General features: G+C 43.4%; 1 protein-coding gene across 1 annotated transcript in view; it reads right to left on the minus strand.

Annotated features, from left to right (window-relative positions):
- Nucleotides 1-17,526, minus strand: part of LOC137437759 (platelet-derived growth factor receptor alpha-like) — a 70,828-nt gene that overhangs the window by 47,575 nt on the left and 5,727 nt on the right. Inside the window, exons 4-7 of the mRNA XM_078771098.1 lie at nucleotides 17,253-17,382; nucleotides 15,160-15,261; nucleotides 13,214-13,324; nucleotides 314-404 (exon numbers count right to left, since the gene is read on the minus strand). Coding sequence (XP_078627224.1) covers nucleotides 314-404; nucleotides 13,214-13,324; nucleotides 15,160-15,261; nucleotides 17,253-17,382 — 434 coding nt within the window. The remainder of the gene's footprint in view (nucleotides 1-313; nucleotides 405-13,213; nucleotides 13,325-15,159; nucleotides 15,262-17,252; nucleotides 17,383-17,526) is intronic.

The following is a 17,526-nucleotide window of genomic DNA, read 5'->3' on the forward strand; positions in this document are numbered from 1 at the left end:
CACTTATTGACTCAAGCCATTTCAGCTTTTTGTTTTTTATAAATTTGTAAAAATTTCACTTTCTCATTATGGGGTATTATGTGTAGATCAGTGACAAAAAAAACCTCAATTCAATCCATTTTAAATTCAGGCTGTAACAACAAAATGTGAAAAAGTCAAGGGGTGTGAATACTTTCTGAAAGTACTGTTCAAGGAAGCGCTTGACTATTTTCCACCCCTAGTTCCTCTGCCTACCAGTCTCTCATGCGAAGGCAGTACACACAAAGTTCAGTTACTAACACCATCATATGCTTTTCAACTGGCAGAAAATCACCTGCTTTCTTTCAGTACCCATTGTTTGAATCTGTGAAGATAACCCACAAGGTCTCCATGGCAACAGAACTCGGTTACTAGGTACACCGGGCCTAAGGGGGGTCAGTGAAATAAAGAAAATAAGCCAAAGGAGGAAAAACAAGGAAATGATATGCACACTTTAAAATATCACAAAATATTCAACTTTTATTTAAAGATTGTTATTGGCTTGAAACCAACTTTATCAACTAAGTTAATTAAACTAAATCTATAATTTTATAGAGTTCATATGAACAGTTTGCACAAAGTGAAGCAACATGTGACTGTTATTAGTCCCTTACCGGTGTACACCGGAGGGGACTATAGGTTTGCACTCCGTCCCTCCGTCTGTCAGTCTGTCAGTCTGTCACGCAAAGAACAGTTTTCCGGACTTTTTTTTCTAAACGCTTAATGCTAATGATTTCAAACTTGGCACATGGTTTCCTCATGATAAGTTACAGATCGAGTTCGAACTTCACGACGTTTCGATCATTTTTGACAAAGTTATGGCACTTTGAAATTTGGGAATTCTGATAATTCTGATGATCCTTAACTCAGTGCCATTTTAAGTTTTAATTTCCTTTAAAAAAGATTTTCTCTGCAATAATAGGACCGATTGAGATCAAATTTTCACCGTAGGGGGGACACGGTCTGTAGAATATTTTACTGGTAATTATGACGTCACAGGTCACGTGGTTCGGCCACCATATTGTTTTTCGTGAAAACACGAAAACCCCTTTTTCTCTGCAACGGCTGAACAGATCGAGGCCAAACTTTGCAGGCAGAATGGCAAACCCGTGGTGAACGAAAAAGTCAACGAGCATGACGTCATGCATCACATGGTTTCAGAGTTATGACCTGTTTAAGCATGAACCTTTAAAATCGAGCCCCTCCCTCATTTTTGATCCAATCGAGGGGAAACTTCACAAATCTGTTCAGCATGTCAGTCTACTAAAATGTCCTTTTGGAATTTGCAATAGGTCACGTGGTTTAGCAGATATCGTTAATTAAACGAAAATATTTTTTTTTAATGGATATCTCTTGAATCGCTAGTACCTCAGACCGTGAGTTGGTAATTATATAATTCACACAGTGCAATACGTGCAGGCTGCTCCACGGAGCGACCTTGCGGGCTTATCAACGAGGTGAGGCATGACACACATGTGTCTCAGCATACCTCAGATCAAGTTTGAAACCAGCATCAACCGTGCATAAATTTGCATATTCGATCATTTTTGACAAAGTTATGGCACTTTGAACTTTGGTAGGGGACATGTATTGCAGCGCAATACTCAGAATGCTTGTTAAACTTAAGAACACCCGATAGGAAGGCCAACTGGATTTGATTTAGGAGACATCTATATGATACGTTCACAATGGAGAAGCAGGAGAAATGAGAAACATATAAGAAAGGAAAAGTGGAAAAAATTGCATTACAGGAAAGGATATTGGGAGGAGAAGGGAGGAAGGCAAGGAGAATGTCTGGAGAAAAGAGGGATGGTGAGGAGGGAGGGGAAATCCACCATTTTTGCATGTGTAATATGTAAATGGTCCTTTTTGAGAATAAATAATAAACCGATGAACAATCAAACAATAGAGATATTGTGCATAGCCTGATATTTGCAAAATCAAAATAGACAATAGTTGCCATGGAAACAGCAATTTGGCAATTTCAAAAGTGTGACCTGTCAAGTGACTTACATGATTGATTGTTATGCCTAACAAATTTGGTGGATATATTTTCTCATTGTGACCTAATAGGTGTTTTTCATGTTTCGGATTACCTTGACCTTGACCTTTGTCTAATTCTGACCAAACTTTATTCGGATACACTACACATACGTACAAATAAACTTGTATGTATGTGTAGTTTATGTGAGTAAAGGCTTAAGCTTATATCATAAGGTTGAAGTTTCAATTTGATATCTTGGAAAAACGATTGAGGTATGGTAAATAATAAATTCACAAAAAGTCTCATTTGATTATAATTGGGCAAAATTGGTGTCATGGAAACCCATGACATATAAAAATGGATTTATCATAATCATTTTGGTGAAACAATTATGTGAGCCAATATGCAAATTCTGTCGAAATTTCAAGTAAATCAGATGAAAATTTATCATTCTATGTGACCTTGATTTTTGACCCTTTGACATCAAAAACAATCTTCGATTTCGGAAGTAACAAACAGAGAGGGGTGAAAACTTAACCTCCACCCACCTTCGGTGGTGGAGGTAAAACATTATCATTATCAAAAACACGCAATAATTAATGATAAAGTGGAAGCAAAATTTGCAGCAAGGTATGTGCAAAACATGAAATGGACCATGACCCCAAGTACGGCTTACAAACACAAGAAAACAATATAGGACTACTACTACTACTACTACTACTACTACTACTACTACTACTACTACTACTACTACTACTACTACTACTACTCCACGCCATTTTTCTGCTCCTCGAGCCGTGCCATTTTCGACATTTCCTTCTCATCCTCTTCCGTTTTCGTTTGTATTTTTGGTTTATTTGGGTTATTTGAACCGAGTTGGTTCATTTTGTTACTTTACTTTGACGTCCCGTTTGAGTTATTAGCCCTTTGTGTTCGGGCCTAGCCGCGGCGTGCGGCCGCACCCGTGTGGGACTAGATTTGCCGCGCCCGATTTGTGGCGTATCACAAACTGTTTGACTTCCTTGTTTTTGCTTAATGACCCTTGACTTTCTGTGCTAAATTTGCATCGTTTTGGCGATTAAGCCGATAAGTTATTTGCTCAACGCCCGTTTGATTATCCTTTTGAGTTAATCATTAGCATACCGGTCCGGTCGTGCTGAAATAAGCAGAAGCTCGTGAACGAGCTCATTGATATATATTTATTTATTTATTTATTTATTGCTTTATTTATTTATTTATTTATTTTTTCCCATTTTCATTTGACGGGAAATATACCGTTAATAGCAATCATGCCTCTGGATGGTACATGGGCAAGGATGGCCGCTACTACCTCTGGTGCAGGTGGGAACCGCCCTGCCCACCCGTTTAAGGCGTTAACAAGGAAGCACGGGGTGAAATGCGAGTTGGGACAAATCACCCAAATAGAGGCCTATGTGAACGCACTCGCTAGTGTGGTTGATCCAGCAACGATAGTTGCAGCCTCGAAAATGTATGGACAAGCTGTGTTCTTTCTTAACTCAGAGGCTGCAGCAAACAAAGCCATTGAGAAAGGGATTAGTGTGGGAGGACTCTTTGTACAAGTCGAGCCGCTCTCAAGTCTTGGTACAAGGATAATTATATCTAATATACCTCCTTACGTGCCTGACAATGTCGTGGTGCCTTTCCTAGAACGACTGGGAGTGTTGAGATCACCCATCAAGCCTGTGTCTTTGGGCTGTCATGAGCCCTCCCTACAACATGTCTGGTCTTTTAAAAGACAAGTATCCATTGAATTGGGAAAGGATGCTGAATGTGAGGGGTCGTTTGTTATTCCTTTTGACGGAAAGAATTACAGGGTGTTTTATATGACAAACGAACCCCGTTGTTTTGTATGCAAAGCGAAGGATCACAGGAGAGCAGACTGCCCCACTATCATTAAAGAGGTTGCAGCTCCTCAACGTCCAGATCAGCCTCGAGAGGATCCCAGCGTCACTGAAGGTAACCTAAGAGAGGCGGTTGCTCCTTTGTGCTCGAGGGCAGTGGACCCTCAAGAAAGTTATATACCAGCTTCTCATCCCAACTCTTCCGCTGCCATAAATCAATGGCAGGCAGTGGGAGCAGGGAAGGCAAAGAGAGCACAGAAGAGGAAATCAGAACCCGCAGAGGATGGGACCACGGAACACCCTGGTACAATTGAGGATGACACGGGAAGTAATGTGTCAAAGGGATTTGTAAAGCCTAGTATTCTGAAGGAGAAAAGAGTGGTAACCCAATCTGAAGAAATGGAAGAAGAAGAAGAAGAGGAAACTATTCATCAAACGACAGGATATGGAGAGTCTTCTCTCTCAGATCCACCCAAAGACAGTTTGAAGAATGAACAGGAAGGGAGACCGTCAGGTAGTAAACCCAGCACGGTAAAGACAAACAACCTGGAGGTATCTGACTTGACAGGGCCAAACGATACTGTGATGTTGGCTCCTGAGAAAATGCATCCAATAATAACAACTGCAACGAAGCTTCAAAATAAACCAGGGATTGAAACATCTACAAGAGCAGTTCTGAACCGAAGGATTAACACTGACGTTTCAAAGGATTCTGAAGTACCATTCATCGGTGGGACAGACAGAGAGAGGGAACCAGACACACAAGCATCAATAAAGTTGCTGGCACTGACCGACATCTCAGGTGATGTCACTTCACTCACTGTTGGCGCAGAAAGGGGAATAGTTGAGCACATCTCTATTTTACGACCCAAAAAGGTTGGATCTCCTATACCAACTGAGGAGGAGGCATCCATTCCCACAGGTGTAGCAACGTCCGCCGCATCAGAGCCAAAGGCGCGTTCCTCTGCGCCAGAAGATTATGCCAAGTCAGCCTTGAGAGACGACATGGCAGAAGACTTGACACATTGTACAAGTACACCAAAGGAGAAGGATCTTGAACCTCCAGACAGCGATGATGAGGAAAGTATTGGTGATGGGGAAGACTATCAAGGGTCACTGACTGGTTTAGAGACAGACCTACCTGCAGGACGCAATTCCTGCATTCCCAGCCAGGAGATACTCGAGTTCCTGGAACAAAGCTTGCATAGCAGGAAGAAAGTGGAAAATGCGCTGAAACGGTGGAAAGATTATGACTTGCTAGTGCATTCCTTGTATGCACTAAGGAGAGAGGGACATAAAACAAGGACTTCAGGCTCGGCCGAACAAGCCCGAGTCAGGAAGTTTCTAGCAAAGTTGTTGAATTACGGGCCAGAATATAAATTCGTTTAGGAGGATGAATTTCACAGAAACAAAACTCTCAATACAATAATGACATCAAACTTACGAATAGGATCATTGAATGTCAATGGCTGTAAGGATGCATTCCGTGTGCACCAGGTATTGTCATTCTGTGTGAAGGAAAAACTTGAAGTAACCTTTTTGCAGGAAACCCACACGACCCCAGAGGCTGCATCCCGATGGGAAAACCAATGGGAAGGCTTGGCCTTTTTCAGTCACCTAACGGACACATCTTGTGGAGTGGCTACCCTCTTTTCACCAAAGAGGAAACCTGAAATACTTGTCGTAAAGGAAGCCAGTGTGGGGTGGTTGCTACATATAAAAGCAAAGTTTGAAGAATTTGTTGTCAATTTCGTCAACATTTATGCACCTTGTGTAGGAGTTGCAAGGGGGATTTTCTTCAACCGGTTGCAGAGATTCATGCTCACCTTACCTGGTGAAGAGTGTGTAATTCTTGGAGGAGACTTTAATTGCACTCTAAACCCCTCCCTTGATCGAATAGGTCAGGAGCCGCATAATCCCTCTGTAAGAATATTACAACAAACCATAACACTGTTAAACTTGAGGGATACTTGGCACATACAACACCCCACAGACAGAACATTCACGTATACGAGTATCAGAGGTGGTCATATATCACAATCCCGGCTCGATAGAATTTACGTGTCTCACCGTTGGTGTAAGATTGTCAGTGACTCCGGCATAAAAGTTGCCCATTTCACAGATCACAACTTGGCCTGGATTAAGTTTTCCCTGGCGGAAACAAGGCGAGGCCCTGGCTTGTGGCACCTGAACAATGCTTTAAGTCAGGATGAAGCCTTTTTGTCAATCTTTTTAATTTTTGGCAAGCCTGGAGGAATAAAAAAGGAGATTTTTGCTCACTTGGATTCTGGTGGGATGTAGGCAAGGTACGATTGAAATTGCTGTGTCAGGAATACTCATATGGATCGAGCAAAACACTTGGGTTAGGGATCAAAAGACTGGAAGAGGAACTGCTGCACCTTGAGAAGCACCTGGCCACACTTACCTCTACTGAACTGCAGGCATACCAAGAAAAAAAGAGCACCCTTAAAGCATGTAGGCACGAGGGGTTCACCAGTGTGAAGTTCACCAATGGGTTCACCAGTGGGTTCACCAGTGGGTGGGTTCACCAGTGTGAAGGCACGAGGGGCGTATGTGCGCTCTCGTTTGCAGTTTATTTCTGAGGATGAATATGTCCTGAATTATCTCAAAGGGGTGGAAAAACGCAAAGGTCAATTCAGGACTATAGCGAGTGTTCTCGCAGAAGATGGTCTCTTGCTCAATGGCTCTGAGGGTGTTCAAAAACGAATTAGAGCCTTTTATGCTCAGCTGTATTCGGGTAAGAGCACAGATGCAGGTGCAGGTGGCACTTTGTGGAGTAGTCTTCCTGAAGCCTCTGTAAAAGACTGGGAGCAGCTGGAGACCATTATCTCTGGAAGAATTGAAAACCGCCCTGCACAGCCTATCAAGAGATAAAGCCCCTGGCATGGATGGCTTATCATGTGAATTCTATACAAAAGTATGGGACTTGGTTGGACCTGATTACCTAAGCGTAGCTCAGGAAGCATGTGATACAGGTATAATGCCCCTTTCTTGGCGTCGAGCGATGCTGGTCTTGATTCCCAAGGAGGGTGACTTGAGAGACTTGAAGAATTACCGCCCTGTGTTTCTGCTGTGTGTGGATTATAAGGTCATGGCTAAAATGTTGTCACTCCGTCTCGGACCAGTCCTGACAAAATTAGTCAGCCCGGACCAATCTTATGCCATTCCAGGCAGGACAATACATGACAACATATCCCTTGTCAGAGACCTGATACAGTATGCGGACATGACTCAGACTCAAGTCGGATTTGTTTCCTTGGATCAGGAGAAAGCCTTTGACCAGATGAACCATGAGTATCTGTTTGAAACCTTGCTAACATTTGGGTTGGGGAGGAGATTTGTAGGCATGATTCAGACGTTGTACATGTCGGCAGAATGCCTAGTCAAAGTCAACAGTTTCTTGCTCGCGCCCTTTCCATTTGAGAGAGGAATAAGACAAGGATGTCCCCTGTCCGGCCAATTATATTCCCTATGTATCGAACCCTTCCTTTGTTTGATGAGAAGAAGGCTAACTGGCATTGTGGTGCCACACAACAGGGTCAACCTCAAACTTTCTGCATATGCAGATGATGTTCTCGTGTTTGCCAGTAATGCAAGGGATATGCAAATAGTTTATGATTGTCAGCAGGTCTATTCAGCAGCATCGTCTGCTACAATCAATTGGAGGAAAAGCTCGGGGCTTCTAATTGGACAAATGCAGGTAAAGGAGTTACCAACACTTTTTCAGAAATTGACCTGGAGTCGCAATGAGCTCAAATATTTGGGGGTGCACTTATCCACTTCCCATGGGTCCTCACCACTCATTAACTGGAACACTTTAGGGGACAAGATCGAAGCAAAGTTGAGAGACTGGAGTGGACTACTAAAAGTCCTGTCTCTGAGGGGAAAAACACTCCTTATTAAACAGTCAATAATTCCGAAGTTAGTATTCAGGCTCTCTTGCATAAGCACTCCAGAGGAGTTTCTGGTTAAGATGCAGAGGAAGCTACTGGACTACTTTTGGAATGGTAAACACTGGGTTTCCCTGGGCATTCTGAGCTTGCCTTTTTCAGAAGGTGGACAGTCTTTTCCCTGCCTTCGAAGCCACTACCACGCATCCAGGCTGAAGACCATACAACGTTACCTACATGTGAACCCTGCACCGCAATGGTGCTCACTGGCATCATACTTCTTCAGCAAAGTGCTCAATCTTGGGTACAAAAGGAATCTTTTCATCATTACATCTCAGAGCCTGTCTAGTGCTACATTGCCTCTTTTTATCAAGAAATGCTGAAGGCTTGGAATGTAGTCGACGTGCAAAGAACAGTTCCTTATCCAGGCAAGGACCTGTTAGAAGAACCGCTCATTCTCAACCCTCTTCTACAGGGCCCAACTCTGGCTTCCTTTTCAGTAAGAAGGAGCCTCTTAGCTGGTAGCATATCCACAGTGGGAGACCTTCTGAACGATGGTAAGAGAACGCTTTTACCCAAGGAACTCGCAGCGAAAATGGGCCTGAGGACAATCAGGATCCCGTCCAGGATACTTGAAGAGGTCAAAAGCTCCTTGCCTCCCGATTGTCTGGAATATCTAGAGAATCCCAAAGAGGGTGATGGATCTGGACAGATCCATCAAAAATCATACACTCCATGGATTTTAAAATCCGACCACGATGTTGCGAGCTCTCTCAGCCAATACCTGCAAACAATATGAGTAAGACCCCTAGCACAGTGGAAATGTCGTTCTGTGGGCTATCAAGGAAAAATATATACCTGCTAGTGATCCACTCGCTCCATTATATAGCTCTTGCAACCCGACTGGATACTCCCTGGCGTGAGATTCTTCCACTTCCTTCGACGGTTCATCCACGTTGGGATTCACTCTATCTCTACCCAACGCCAAGAATGATGGCAGACTTAAGTTGGAGGTTGCTACATGGTGCACTGAGCTCTGGATCTATGATGCGGCACTTCACTAACGTCTCAGAGGATTGCTGCTTTTGTGGTGAAAGGGAAACTATATTTCACATATACCTTCAATGCCACCGTCTTGAACCAGTGTTCTTACTGATGAAAAATCTTCTCTTGCGCTTCTGGCTTCACTTCTCTCCAACACTTTTTATCATCGGGCACCCGGTAAAGAAACTAACCAAGTCACAAGATCTCCTTGTTAACTTTATTTTAGCCTGTGCAAAAATGGCAATATATAAAACCAGGAAGGCAAAAATTGAGAAAGATGTGGTGGAACACAGTTCTGTATGTCTGAAGGGCTTAATACGCTCACGCATTATTTCGGAGTACAAGGCGGCAGAATATAGTAACACTGTTCAAAAGTTTAAGGAAACCTGGACTATAAATGATGCACTTTGTACGGTCTCCCCACAAGATACTTTGCTCTTATTTGTATAAATGTGTTATTTGGCATTCTTTTTTTTTGGTGTTCTTTGGCGTTCTTTTTTGGTGTTCTTTGGCGTTCTTTTACCTTCCCCTTATCTGTCTTGGTAGTGCTTTCTCTTCAAAATGCTCTATCTTGTCGACTGTAGTTCAAACCATGGACTTGCAGAGATGAGGAATTGAGCGACATTAAACTGGGAACATATGTTTGCCTGAGCTTGCATGAGCTCTGAACGCAAATCTCTGTAACCTTTCCAACAAAAGCACTACTACTACTACTACTACTACTAATACTACTACTACCACTACTACTACCACTACTACTACCACTCATCCAATTTATCCCACCTTCTTGTGGGGTCAGCCGTAGGAGGTATATTGGCCCAAGTCTTTCACGACCCAGCTGACCAGACCTGGCGTTCGACTGGATCTGTTCAGAACAGGAATTTGAAATTTGTTCAGGGTGCCGGTAATAACTCGGCTGCTCTTCGCTAAACATACTGTGGCATATTAAACCTCCATCAGATAATACTAGCAGATGGATGCCAAGCTCAATTCCCATCCAAGGGAAACCCATGACACGGCCTGGCTTCAAGCCCCCTCACCACCCAAAGCCTTCAACCAGACATATTAACACGCTCCTCCCCCTTCATTCCCGTTCTTCAAAGCAAAGCGGTAAAAATGGTTGTATCGCCATTATATATGACGAGCAACGGTACGCTTTTCTTTAGGAAAAAAAATGGAATGATATGTCAAAACTTTATGTCAAAAGGAACTTTTATCAGCAATGTCGTCTATCCTGAAGTTCTAAGCTGAAGAAGAGGTACAAAATCATTTTAAAAAATTCCCTTAAGAAAAGCGTACAGTTGATATCACGATTTGAAACACGATGGAATAATATTTACCGATATGAACAGTGATGTGGCTTTTATTGAAATTCTAAAGATACTGTTTAGATTTTGATGATTTGCGTGTGATATTTAACAGATGTTTATATAAATCGTGCCTCCAAATTGGAGCCCCGCCCTTAGGGCGGGTACCGTTGCTCGTCATATATAATGGCGATACAACAATTTTTACCGCTTTGCTTTGAAGAACGGGAATGAAGGGGGAGGAGCGTGTTAATATGTCTGGTTGAAGGCTTTGGGTGGTGAGGGGGCTTGAAGCCAGATTTAAATCTTACAGCCGCCATATTGGTGCTCACCGTCACTGCGATGCGAAGCGAAAGATGCCTCGGAGCTGTCACATTCACAATCGCTATGTAGTTTGTACTCCCGATACGTGTTTCCTTCATTGTAAAAACTACCAAGTCAACAGTTAAAAGGATTTTGAGCCGATAGGTGTTACGGCCTTGGAAAGATAGATGGAGACAGCGATCTGTTAGCGTATACACCGCCCAAATAGCTATGTGGAATTCTCAAGTGGAGATCAAACGCCGTTTGAACTTTGGCCGAGGTCATTATTTACTTTTAATGATGTTTATATACGAATGATGTTTAATGATGTTTATATTGGTTTTGGGTTGTCCTTTCCGCATATCTCGTGGGATTGTGAGTTGTAGAGACGGCCGTGATGGCGGGTAGGGGGTTGGAATTCTCTCAAGCAGGGATTCAACCCGTGTCCTTATAAAAGGTCTTTGTCCGAGGTCACCGAGTCTGATTGGTGCAGCCGTTTGTGCGGCACCTGGGAAAACAACATCGTCACAATGAAAACATTGTCACAATGAACGTTATGCAAACGCGAATGTTATGCGGGAGTCCAAACCTGAGAATGCTGGAGACCAAAGCTGAAATTGGAAAAACTAAATAGCCAATTTTACTCCTGGAGATCCCAGGATTACCCACCCAAAATATCGTTGTGATCGGTTCAGCTGTTTTTGCGGTACCTTCAAACGGACAGACAGACAGACAGACGGATGGACATTTGGTGAATTATAGTAAGATGAAGCAGTTTTGGAGATATAGAGGTGCAACGTTTTTCAGTTTTTCCAAGATGGCGCCCATACCATATGTCTTATGACATCATAATTATTTAAAAATCTATAGGAGGATGTACTCCTATGGTGAAAATTTCTTGGCAATTGGACTATATATCGTAATGAGGCCGTATTCGCATATAGGGTCATGTTGTTTCGAGGCTTCCTACAGATTTCCAGGAGCTTGTTGACAAGGTTGTCCAGATACATTTTGTTCCTAGATATATATAGATATGATTTTTGGCAGCCAACCTTTCACAGCACGCCATGTCTGTTAAACCCATTTGGCCCCCTGGGTAGGAGGGGTATGATGTAAATTAAGTTTTAAAATGGCTTGCTCTAGGGAGTCTCGGCTATCTAAAGAGAGCAGTTTCGTTTTGATCGGACAGACTTTAGTTGAGTTTTGGTGAAAATGTTAAAATGTCTCCAATTGGGCCATGCCCTTAAAAATTAGGTCAAGGTCAAAAATAATTATGTGAACCCCGTACAATTTGTATTTCCATTATTGATGCAAAATTTAATTCTGAAAGTTCTCAAATAGTGGCATGAAAAGGGAGAAAAATGCAAATGGTGGTTTAGTACTCTTAGGGGTGTAAGACATTTAAAAGGAAAACCACATTTCCAATCTGGCATCCAAAGCCAGTCGCCAACTGGGCATCCTCCGTCGTGTGAAGTCCTCCTTTGGCACACCTGAGCTCCTCACCACATACAAGGCTTTCATCCGCAGCTCAAAGGAATACTGCTCTCCCCTCTGGACTGGTGCTCCTGCCTCACACCGAGCTCGGCTTCACGCTGTTGAAACCAAAGCTTTCAGAATCATTGGAATCTCCCGCGATGAAGCTGATTCTGAGGGCCTTTCACTCACCGCAGGCAGGTTGGTGGTCTTTCTGTCTTCTACCGACTCCTCTCCAGCCTAGCTCCCCCAGCTCTCTCTGTGCTCTGTCCCCCAAATATTCATACAGGTCGCACAAGATCTGCCTGTAACCCTCTTCTGGTGAAACTGCCAAAATCAAGACTCTCTACTCACCTTCACTCCTCTTTACTCCCACCTATGGAACAAACTCCCCCACTCCCTTCAATCCCACCCCTCCCTCCAGGTCTTTAAAACGGCTGTTCACCACCATCTCTTATCTTCCCCAATCCAAAACCTTGATCTTTTCTACACCCGTTAATTCACCCCAGATCCACTTTTTTGAAATTCCGACTTCTTTCCTGGAAGTCCTAGAAATGTCCATGTGTTTTATACCTCTCCCACCCCCCCCCCCCCCTTCCCGTGCCTCCTCCCCCCAAGCCCTCTCCCTCCCACAGATCTCCCGATGTCCCTGTTCTCTGCTGTTGTACTTGTGTGCTTCCCTCTCTCCCCATCTTGTCTCCTGCTCACTTTATCTCATGTTTTATGTGTCAGTTTGTCTTTTTGTGATTAATGTTAGCTCTTACACGAGCCTCCATCTTGTATACAAAAAAACAGTCTCAGCCAACTCCATGACTGAGGTGGGAAATGTCATCCTCGCCGAGATTGGATCCCCAGACTCCCAGAATGGGTTATTCCTTCATTATATGGGGGTGGGAGAAGGTCCAAACAACCTGGCGACTTCAAGGAGTTCTGATAAGGGAAGAGAGAGAGAGCTCACGCTCACTCTCCCGGTTCTAAAACGTTCTCCTCACAACCTTGGTTCAGAACCGTCCCTCGCATGCCATCATCAGGCGCATTCATTGGACGGCTGGCACGAGCACACCACTTATTGGTTTATTTGAGGATGGTGCATGGTCCAGCTGGACTGAAAACCATTGGTCGTGAGGCCCGTGAGGAGAAAGGAAAAAGATTATTAATAAAATGAAAAATCCAAAGGGATCTGGGGTTTGGGGGACAGGACCTCGCTAAACCATGTCTATTCCAAACATGCAATTAGGATATACTGTAACTAATTAACCCCTTGACTCCTAAGAATCCATTTTCGTTGCAATATATATGAAGCAAACATACCTCCAAGAGTGCAGGCCCCAATGAGGTTAACAATGTTCAGATGTGCTCCCAGATGTGTCATGATCTTCAGTTCGGACATCAAAGCTTGCTTCTCACTTGTTCGTGCTGTGGCTGGTACAACATCATTTCCATCTCAGTTACTCTCAAAACATTCGTCCATTACATCCGAGTCCATTACAATGCAAATATTATGCCACGGCCTCCATCTTGACAAAATGGACAAAGTGATTATGACAACTTTCATGAATATTACTCCATTGTACATTCTGTACACGAGCTTCAGTTCTGATCAAATTGCACAGTCCACCAGCTGGATGATGCATAGAAGCCTTCTGGAATGTTTTCATCGCAGTGCAAGAGACTGTGCTGCCTTAGATAATAGGGGGAAAAAAAATCCTTTTTCCACATTGGGACAGATCAGAATAGAATGAGAGCAAGGAAAAACAGCCTTTGGTGAGTCACGTGAGCCAGGTGCTCTTCAGGTGATCGTACACTGGCAAGAATTGCCTCTAGGTCGCCATCACAAACAGTTAAATCTCATTGAGCACATCATTTTTACAGGTAGGTATTCCCCAATATCCTCTGGGTAATGTTCTTCACCAGGATGCATTTTTGCCCAGCATTCTGAGATGGAAATTAGGAACAACAAATTATTGCACTAATCTGAGTAGTGTTGGCACTGGAGAAGATATTGGCACAGATTGAACTGAACATGCTGGACTAGAGGTTGCTAGAAGGCCCTCCCTTCTGGACAATAATTGCTTATCACTGGGGAATCATACAACAATAAGGTTCCTTGCTCTGGTCCTCAGAATCAGGATGGGCACAGTAACACGTGCAAGTTCTCATTCCAGCAAAATTACAATGAGATGATAAATAACATAATGCGGAACATTTTGATACATTCTGCCTGTAATTTCGATTTTAGTTGTGACTGCACAACCACTTCCGCTCAATGTGACACCAGTTTTGATGTTTAATGTAACAGCAGCCAGGGGAAAACAATCTGCATCAGCTGATGAGGGCAATACAGTCATGGGCATTGCTTGGAGAATACATCATGAAGGTGTGTGTGTGTATGTGTATGTGCATATAGGTATGTATGTATGTGCGTGTGTGTATGTATGTGTGTATTGTGTATGTGTGTGTTTGTATGTGTGTATGTACAGTATGTGTGTGTATGTATGTGTGTATTTGTGTATGTGTATGTTTGTATATGTGTATGTACAGTATGTGTGTGTGTATGTGTTTGTGTGTGTGTGTGTGTGTATGTATGTGTGTATTTGTGTATGTGTATGTTTGTATGTGTGTATGTACAGTATGTGCGTGTGTGTATGTGTGTGTGTGTGTGTGTGTGTGTATGTATGTATGTGTGTGTATATGTGTGTGTATGTGCATATAGGTATGTATGTGTGTGTGTATGTGCGTTTATGTATGTATGTGTATATAGGTATATTCTGATGTTCTATTCTGATGTAAGTGAAGTGAAGTTCTGATGGTATATTCTGATCTATTCTGATGTAAGTGTGTGTGTAATCATGTTAGCAATAGTCATATACTCCTTTTCCATTGCAGCATCCATCCCTTTCTCCCAATGCTTTTAGGCCAGCATCAAGGCCTGCCTTTTTTGCAATGAAAAAAGGTAAAAAATCAAACATTTGAACAGCCTTGGACGTGCACCTTGACCCCATGGCCAAGGCACAACGTCTATCAAGGCTGTCCCGATAACATTACACATGCACCTCAACCCCAAGGCTGAAGCACATGGTCATTCAAACACATGCATCCTGACCCCGAAGGGCCACAATGCATGGTCAAACCATTGGACCACTCCTCTCAATAGGAGTGAGACCCCTTGATCCACTGACAAGGTTTCCCAATGCATATACACATCGTCATTAAAGTAAGCGTGCTTCAGCAGTTCAGCCTCCAGTCCAATAACTCACGCTTGAGCATCTTCACTGCGACACTGAAGGATTTGCCATCAACAATACCATGTACAGTTGCCTCATTGACTTGACCAAAAGCACCAGAACCTAAAACTCGACCTGCACAATCAATGAAAGCATCAACAATATGAGTCTCCACGACACGTTTGAACATGCATGACTTCAACTCCACATTCAAAGACCTCGATAAGGTGCTGCAATCTACTAGTTCAATATACAGACTTGGCATTTAATATGGAATTTTTTTTTTTTCTTGACTTGTGTTTACTTTCTGAACTCAGTATATCAATCTGGTGAGTTTCTTTTACACTTTGGTGATTTATTTGTTAATAGAACCATGTCACTGATTGTCTGTCGCAGCAAGATGTCAACAACAGGATTATATCACAGGTGGCGTGGCAAAATGTACGGACAGGTGCATTTGATGATTGGCTTCACAGTCGGGTATACAAGGGTTGTTGCGTTCTGTATTAGTGGAAAACAACTGCTGCACATCTCCAAAAGTTATTGCCGCTTCCTCTGGAGATGGTCCGTCAACTCGACAATACTGTTTGTCATGGAGTGGTGGCTTTATGCAATTACGGCATGAAACAGCGTGCTATTGCTCGGCAGTATGGCATCACTCAAGGTCAGGTGTCAAAGATCCTGAAACGAAATGCTCAGAGGGGTGTCCCTACTCCAATACCGAGGCCAGGACGCCCCCCCTCCCCCCCCCCCCCCCCCCCCCGCAGAACCACAAGGAGGGATGATCGCCAGCTGTACCGGTTAGTCTGCAATGGCCGTACCAAGTCAGCTAATCGGCTTAGGGCTGAGTGGCAGCAACTGACAAATGTGCCTGTATCCAGAAGGCTAGTCAACCAACGACTGGTTCAAGCAGGCTATCGTGCCAGGCGTCCCCTGAGAAAGCCACGCCTGACCAGACAACACCGCCAGCGCCGATTGCAGTGGGCCAGAGAGCACCGTCAATGGCAGCCAGGACGCTGGAATCACGTGATCTTCAGTGACGAGTCTAGATTTCTGGTCTATCGTCAAGATGGCCGCGTCCGAGTGCGCAGACAAGTGCATGAAAACTACAACAAAGATTGTATAGTGCCAAGAGTCCAAGCTGGAGGTGGTGGGGTGACCGTTTGGGCTGCTTTTCATGCAGGGGAAAAACTGACCTGGTTGTTCTGAATGGAAACCTGAACCAGTTCAAGTACAGAGCCATTCTGGAAGAAACATTGCTTCCATTTGCTTGTGCAGCCTTTCGAGGAAACTTTGTCTTCCAAGATGACAATGCACAGCCTCATCGTGCTCGCATGATCCAACACTTTCTTGCTGACCGTGGTGTAGAGCATATGGAGTGGTCTGCCATGTCCCCGGATATGAATCCGATAGAGAACTTGTGGGCAGAATTGACGCGTCAAATCGACCACTTGGACCAGCAGCCTGCCTCTGTGCGTGAATTGCAGCAGGCTATTGTCACTGCATGGCAAGCGATTCCTGTCCAAACCTTGGCAAATCTCGTGAACAGCATGCCTCAACGTGTACGTGCTCTCCTGAATGCTCGCGGGGGTTACACGAAGTACTGAACTGTAATTTTACTGTCCGTAATCCCAGTCGTAATTTAACTTTTGTTTTTGTTAAAAAAAATTTGGGCTAATGTGCAAAATAAAGAGATACTTCTGGAAAACGTACAGAAGTTTAACACAGTACTGTCCGTGAATTGAGTTCGATATCAGTTGACATCACTTTCAAGGATCAATTTATTTGTTTCGAAATGTCAAATGTGGTTTTTGTTTCTTTTAAAGGTCACATTAACAAAATCTAGAATAATTTCAACATAATTCCAATGAACTTTTGGTTCTAAGACATCTTGAAAAGTAAGTTCACCCCCACAAAAAAAATATTCCATATTAAATGCCGAGTCTGTATATATATATTTCGAGATTAATGTCTTCTGGAAACGTCTCATTGTGGTGACATGAAAGAGAAATACATTTCAAGAGCAACAACACACAACCCACATGACAATTCTGTTTTCAGAGGCTTGGCTGAGCAATATAAATAAGTAATAAGTATGTGAGAGTCATGGAACAAGTGGTTGTCACCAAGGATCAGGTTATCTCGAGGAATCTCCCAGCGACAGTCATACGGCAGGTTCCGTGGATCTATATACGTGTAGGGGTGTCCAGGTGCATCCACTGAAATGACCTGCCATCGGACCTCGTATCTTGGTCGCTGCAGAGTGAAAGGAGAAAATACATACAATTGGACAAAGATGTGGACATCTTAATGGACCAGATAGAGATCTTAATGGAAGTGATGAATTGAATTGATTAGTGATTGTGAGACAAAAGAGCAATTTCGTTGTCAGGAAGAAGT

Source organism: Myxine glutinosa, chromosome 1 (assembly GCF_964187855.1).
Source record: "Myxine glutinosa chromosome 1, kmMyxGlut1.1, whole genome shotgun sequence".
Taxonomy (NCBI): Eukaryota; Metazoa; Chordata; class Myxini; order Myxiniformes; family Myxinidae; genus Myxine; species Myxine glutinosa.